General features: G+C 45.4%; 1 protein-coding gene across 1 annotated transcript in view; it reads left to right on the top strand.

Moving 5' to 3' along the window:
- kcnq1.1 (potassium voltage-gated channel, KQT-like subfamily, member 1.1) overlaps positions 1-806 on the top strand; it is a 100,265-nt gene extending 99,459 nt beyond the window's left edge. Inside the window, exon 17 of the mRNA XM_063189220.1 lies at positions 377-806. Coding sequence (XP_063045290.1) covers positions 377-709 — 333 coding nt within the window. The 3' untranslated portion in view covers positions 710-806. The remainder of the gene's footprint in view (positions 1-376) is intronic.
- The last annotated feature ends 6,694 nt before the right edge of the window (positions 807-7,500 follow it).

Genomic DNA, 7,500 nt, shown 5'->3' with positions numbered 1-7,500 from the left:
AATGGATCGCACTCAATTTTTCTTCTTTCTTGTTGTTTTCTTTTTATTTTAACATTGCAGGGACTGACATGACAGACCGTGACACCGTGACACTGGAGAAGGCTCTGTGCAGCCGAAACGTCTGTCATGTCAGTCCCTGCAATGTTAAAGGTGGGGTTGCAGGTATGACATCACGTTGGGGGAACCCCCCCAGGATTCTAAGGTTCTAAATAGACTCCTATGAGCCTGCGGAACCCCCAACGTGGTGTCATAATGGTACATTTTCTTAAAATGGTTAACCTGCAACCCCACCTTTAAAATAAAAAGAAAACAACAAAAAAGAAGAAAAATTGAGTGCGATCCATTTCCAACTACTATTCCCTTATACCTGCCACAGATTTCCCGTATGGACCAGACTCTGAATCGACTGGCTGACTCCCTGGGCCTCTTGCTGGGACAGCAGCCAGGTCAGAGCCAGAGCCAGAGCCAGGGCCAGAGCCGGCGCGGTAGCCAGAGTCGTCGCGGTAGCCGCCAGGACGAACTGCTGGTCATACCCCCCCATGTTGGCAACAGGGCCGCCATGCCCTCTACTACACCCACGCCCACGCCTGTGCCTGCTCCCACAGCTGTGGCCATACCTGACCAGCTCAGCGTGCCCCTGCCCAGGCCTGAGGCTCCCAGCGTGCCCCCCTCAGCATCCCACTCCCAGGAGGACGGCCACAGCCCATGAGGCCTGGGGATGATGAACATAAACAACACACAGGTTTTTCACTTCAGGCAGAACGCCTCTTCACTGGGGTGTGTGTGTGTGTGTGTGTGAGTGTGTGTGTGTGTGCGTGCGTGTGTATTTGTGTGTGTGTGTGTGTGGGTGCGTGCTTGTGTGTGTGTGTGTGCTTGCTTGTGTGTGTGTGTGTGTGTGTTTGTGTGTGTGTTTGTGCGCGTGCGCGTGCGTGCGTGCGTGCGTGCCTGCGTGCGTGCCTGCGTGCGTGCCTGCGTGCCTGCGTGTGTGTTTGTTGGCCTACATATGTGTATGGGTGGTTGAAGAGGCGTTAAAGTGAAGGGTGGGGGGGGACTGCTCAATGCCAGCGGAGGCCCCAGTGAGCCCGATGCAATGGGAGACACAGAAGAGCAAGGGGCCCATCCTGACTGCCTGTAGAAGAGGGCCGCTGTGAATTAGAAGGGCTGTGTTGTTTTTGTGTGCCCGTCTGGACGTGTGTGTGTGTGTGTGTGTGTGTGTGTGTGTGTGTGTGTGTGTGTGTGTGTGTGTGTGTGTGTGTGTGTGTGTGTGTGTGTGTGTGTGTGCTTGTGTGTTTGCTTGTGTGTGTGGACTGTGTTGTTTTTGTGTTCCCGTCTGGACGTGTGTGTGTGTGTGTGCGCGTGTGTCTGTCCGTCCGTCTGTCTGTCTGTCTGTGTAAATGTGTTTGTCTATCAGTCTGCATGTCTATGTGTGCTGTACATCAGATTAAATAGTTACAGCGCGATGATTCATCTGTGTGTGAAAATCAGATGCCGTCCTATGAAATCAGATGACTGTGGGAGGGCATCACATGGAATCTTGTTTTGTTTTAGGGATCAACTGTTTCAAATGTGAATATCCGTGCTTTGCAATGCAATGCAAGGGCATTTATATCCATTTCTATACAGTAAGAACCTGTAATTCTGCCATATGATGTTAATGATGTACAGCACAAAACTGTCTGTTGAATATGGAATATGGAATATAGAATATAGAATATGGAATGTAGAATATAGAATATGGAACTGCTTCCATTCAATAACGAATGTATTCCTCCGTCCACCCCCCCCCCCCCATTTTCTTCCGAGTATGTGCCTTGAAATCTTTTCAGACTTTTGTAAAACAGTACATCTTGAGTAGAAAATCATACAGAAGCGCTTGAAGAATTTGTTTAAATTCAATATTCAGAGAATTTTGAACGAAATCAAATGGTTCTTCTCTTCTGAATCTTATGTTATTAGTTGTTTTTCTCATTTTATTTTATTTTATTTTAACCGTGCCTTACCACAAATCTACATTTATTGTTTATTAGCCTTGTGATTATGTAAATGCATTTGTAATTATTTGTTGTACTATGTGCTGAACTACTAAGTATTTACACATTTCAATTGAATGTTTTACTGGTGTATTATTTTATTGTGTATGATGATTTCACAGCCTTGATAGTTACAGTGTATTCTATTCTCAGTCTTCCACATTCTAATGTAAGAGTTTATACTGTAATTTTTTTTCATAGAATTAATGTTTTTCTGTTGACACCGCAAAAGTCTATGCTATTAAATCTTTTTTTTCCCAATATCAGTCATTTGTTACACTTTTCATTCATTTCCAGTAGGGCTGCACGATATCAGAAAAAAAAAATCGACACTCGATAACAGCATGCAATACCTCAATAACAATATTTAAACAATATTTAGAAATATATCCAAGTGTTTTTCTTGTCACTAATTTGTTGGTCTGTGTGGGGGCTTCGGGCTTCGGGCCTCTCGCACATTTGTTGACATTCATCTACTGATTGTACGGCACAGAAAACGTTTCATTTGTTATCGATAATTAAGTCATTTTCGCGATACGCATATCGCCATTCTTGATATTGCCATATCGATACGTTTTCGATATATTGTGCAACCCTAATTCCCAGTAAAAGTAATTTGACAGAACGAGGAGAGGAAGAGCAGAGAGACAGCACAGCAAAGGAGAGGAGAGGAGAGGAGAGGAGAGGAGAGGAGAGGAGAGGAGAGGAGAGGAGAGGAGAGATCGGGATAGAGGGGAGTGGAGAGGAGAGGAGAGGAGAGATCGGGATAGAGGGGAGTGGAGAGGAGAGGAGAGGAGAGGAGAGGAGTGGAGAGGAGAGGAGAGAAGGGAATAGGAGAGGAGAGGAGAGGCAACATCTTTGGAAGATAGCGGAAGTGGACCTGGAGGATAGGGGAGGCAGTGGAGGGCCGGAGAAGCAAGGTCATGAAGGATAGAAGAGGCGGTGGAGGAGAGGCGAAATGACGAGAGGCAAGGATGGAAAGGAGAGAAGGAGTAAAGTCAAAAGGAGAGACAGTGGAGGAGAAGAGAGACAGGTTGGACGGTGGAGGACAGGAGAGGTTGTGGAGGAGAGGGGAGGAGAGGAGAGGAGAGGTTGTGGAGGAGAGAGGAGAGGAGAGGAGAGGTTGTGGAGGAGAGGGGAGGAGAGGAGAGGAGAGGTTGTGGAGGGATGAGAGGGGAGGAGAGGAGAGGAGAGGTTGTGGAGGGATGAGAGGGGAGGAGAGGAGAGGAGAGGAGAGGAGAGAAGAGGTTGTGGAGGAGAGGAGAGCGGAGGGGAGGAGAGGAGAGGAGAGCCAGTGGAGAGGAGAGGAGAGGAGAGGGGAGGGGAGGAGAGGAGAGGAGAGCCAGTGGAGAGGAGAGGTTGCGGAGGAGAGGGGAGAGGAGAGGAGGAGGGAGGATAGGAGAGGAGATGAGAGGGGAGGAGAGGAGAGGAGAGGAGGGGAGAGCAGAGGAGAGGAGAGTGGAATGAGGAGGAGGAAGAGGAGAGGAGAGGGGGATGAGGAGGAGGAAGAGGAGAGGGGGATGAGGAAGAGGAGAGGAGAGGGGGATGAGGAGGAGGAAGAGGAGAGGAGAGGGGGATGAGGAGAGGAGATTATAGGGGGATGAGGAGAGGAGAGGTTGTGGAGGCGAGCGGCTGCACAGAAGACCAGACGTGAGCGAGTGCTGGCTGGCTGGCAGGCGTCGGCCGGTGGGTGTGGTGTGGTGTGGTGTGCAGCCATGCTGCTGTGTGGGGGTCTGGGCCATGTGCTGGCAGATAAATGATAGGCCTTTGTTACGCGTTTAAAAGGACAGCATCGCCGCCACATTCACACAGGGCCTGCTCGCCAAACGCCTCCCAATACTATTAATTCAAGCTAGTGAACCCATAGAGGTGTATCCAGCCTTGAAGGAGCTCTCTGCCAGGACCTCGGAGAGATGTTCGGGCCAAGCCTTGAAAAGAATGAATACCCGGAGAAGAAAGGCGAGAGCCACGGAGAACAGACAGAAAGCGACAGTAGATGTGTTGAATGCTAACACCTCCAGTGTTCGGAGAGTGACAGAACCAGTGTACAACTCTGGTATCAACACAATAGATAGTGATCTTGTGTACCCCCAAACAGACCTTTTTTTTACACTTACAAAAATGTGTTTGGAATGTTTCAATATAAACTATGTAGGGAAATTAAGGTTTTTTTGTAGGCTACCCGTTGCAATTACCAAAACTAAATGTGCAATTACTACAATTAAGCTGTTACAATAGTAATTAGCCATTGACTAATGTGAGAAATTACTGGTTTATTAAAAGAAACTCAAGAAAGTCATAATATCCCCAAAGACCTTATATCAGTGCACCAAACAGCATTTTCTGGAGCAGGTTATTTAACAGACATCATTGTCTCTTCCCCCAGCTCCTATTCTCGTGAGTATTCATAGTGGACATGCGGTAAGAGAGTGGTAGTCCTTTAAAAAGTCCCCTGAGCATTAAAGATGGCCCATATGGAGTGGAAAATAGCAATGAAGGCTCTGCACACAGGAAACACATGACAATCTGGACCTCATTACTTTGATGTAGGGCACAAAATGATTGAGTCCCAAACAGCTGTGAGGCGTAGCTTCAAATGGCAGAAAAAAAAAAACAGAAAATATGTATGAATAGATACAGTAGGCCTATAGAGATAATATAATATAATATATAATATAATCTCTTTTAAAAATGTTCTATGTAATCTTTCACATTTCTGGTATGATGCTGCAACTGTGTAGAAAGTGTAGGCCAGTAGAAAGGTACATTTATTTTGTGAGGCCCTGGTATGGTGCTGTGTTTGGCTACACTTAAAGGATTTAGACCAGAACACTGGGACAACATATTCCAAGTTTAGGGATTTAGGAATAGTCTCTCACATGCTTCGTTTAAATCCCCCTGTCCGCGCGCACAAGCGCGTGTGGTTGGCCAACTAGATTTGTTTTTTTCGATTTTTTTTTTCTGATTCAGCAGTTCGTTTTGGTGGGGCTTTAATTCCAATTAGGGCCTACTGGTAAATGCCAACTCCTGGCTATAGGTTATATGAGGTTGGGGGAAAGGTTTCTCCAACTATACAATGAAATGGATGCAGATGGATGTGGGCAGATGGCTGGCTTTTGTAGGTTAATGCACGTTGTTGCCAAGGGCTTTAATGGTGTTTGTAAGTGTTTCTGAAGAGAAATTGTTGAGTGGGGACTGATAATGAGGGTTTCTGTATGGACAAAGCAGGGTTCCTTAGGCACCTGCTTCGTTCATTATGGAGAGGGGTCGGCTTTTTAAAATCTCCCTAGCCTATAGCATGCAGCTGCCTTCCTTCTCAGAAAAGAAGTGGGTGTTGCGGGTTAGCTACGAGAACCTAATTATTTGTTTTATTTTTAAGTGTAGGTGCTCCGCCAACATGAGGCTTTCTGTGATGCAGCTTATGAAAAGCGTGACAACAATTGTCCAAAAAACACTTTGGGAGATTATTCAATGACAAACATTCACATAGAAATGCACCAGGGCGCAGATGTAATTGCGTGGAACAAAATAATATTTATTTCAATAATATAAAAGAATAAAATAATCCAAAATCATATGACAAAATATAAAAGAATTACACGGAAAACTTCACTCCGATTCAACATGTTTGCTAACACACAGCAAATGTAGAAAAATAAAAACAGATGTAGACAACATGGATAATGATAATAAATAAAAGTTAAGTTAATACATATTTAACGGAAATTTAACTTAAATAGAAATAAACGTGATTCAAAAAACACACTAATACAATAATATTAATTTTCCATAGCTTCGTCCCGCTGTACAGCCACTTCAAATCGTCTTTCAGACATAACACTAGAAAGCACCAGTGCCAATGTATTTGCTACATTATTTTCTGGACTTAGAAGTCCCGGTTTCGTCCTGCCTCCTCGCGCGTCCTCCTCGTGGAGACCCATTCATCTGCTCAGCAGATAACACAACTCCTGACGGTCAGGCGCCTGGAGATAACAATACACATGGTTAGTCTCTAAAACCTCGTTGTTTGTAGGCCTAAACATTCAAACCGGGAAAATCCAAAACCCACTACATGATTAGGCTAAAGTTAATAGTTATAGTCTATGAAGCAAGCATGTCATCATCTCGTCTAGGTTGTTGAATATCACTGAATGAGTTGCAATACACTGAGGTGTTTAACATAAACAAACAGATTGGTCAGATAGCCTACAAGAAGAAGATAGAGCAAGATTATAAGATTCTGTAGGCCATGAGTTAAATAGAAAACGTACCTTTATCTTATTCTTTTACGAGGTGTTTGCTCAAGATTTTGTGATGTGCGTTCTGGTTCCTTTACAGCCAGCGTGCGCTTTCTTTTAAGGAAGAAATCTGTGCGAAAGCAAGCATTTAAACATGATTAGGACATGCCAAATAGCCAGAGTTACACAGGGGCATCTGCATACTGTTGCTGGTAGTAGGCCTAGTTTGTTATTGTTCCTACCTGTGATTTGTGTGGAGTTGGTTCTTGATGAGTCAGGCGTCGTTGTGTTTTTACAGCGAACCGGAGATGGGGATGCGCATCCTCTGGCTGGCGAGTTGACAATGCTGGTGCAATTCTCTTGGTTAACCCCGCCGGTGTTAGCCGCGAAAACGATGAGATTGCCTGACTCGAGTTCACTGCACGATGACACCTTGGCGTCTTTATAGTCCACTGTTGTCGATTCTGAATCTGTCCATCCATTCTCTGACTGCTTAGTGCCTTTTCTCTCGTTTTGCACTGAATCCCGATAGAACTTGGGCACTGTTGCTGCACTAACATCATCCCATGCGTAACGGCCTGGTAACGGCGTATCCTCCTTGAAGTTAAAGTTCCAGCGAGTCTGTTCCCGTTCTGAAATTTCCCCGAGTTTTGCGCTCAGCTCCACGCGTACTTCGTCGTGATCAACGGGTCCAAATAGTGTCCGACAGACACCGGTGCGTGTGTGCAGAGGAAAGGTCCGCCTGGTAACAAGCCGCTCCAAAGTGCTAGATAATTGCACGTTTGACATGTTGAAATTTAAGTCCAAAGAGGGGCAACTTAAGGAAAATGCTCAAAAGATAGTCCTCGAGGTATAGGTCCCGTTTTTACACTTTTCCCCTCTCCTACCTCTGTCCTACAGGCGTAGGTAATTCACATTACTGTTACGCAGACGTCCGCAATTCTATTTAAGGTTTCAGTGCGTTTGTGTAGAGTACCCTCTGAGACATCTGCCATTGGTGGAAGCGAGATACGCCCCGCCCCAAAACAACATCAACCCTCCCGTGATATGGTAATTGTTCAGGTGCCAGTAATAAGGGATTTATGAGATGAATGAAAGTCCTGTTATTTGAAGCCAACGAGAATGTGCTTTCGTTTCCCAACACAACAGACATAAGACAGTTTCAATTATTTCATTCGAATGTGGCAATTTCTTTTAGCACATGGATGGCGACTCACTTTTGGGTCTGTAGC

The sequence above is a fragment of the Engraulis encrasicolus genome, chromosome 22 (genome assembly GCF_034702125.1).
Source record: "Engraulis encrasicolus isolate BLACKSEA-1 chromosome 22, IST_EnEncr_1.0, whole genome shotgun sequence".
Classification (NCBI taxonomy): Eukaryota; Metazoa; Chordata; class Actinopteri; order Clupeiformes; family Engraulidae; genus Engraulis; species Engraulis encrasicolus.
The sequence above is the reverse complement of the archived record's forward strand: the minus strand, read 5'-3'. Positions and strand labels throughout refer to the sequence as shown.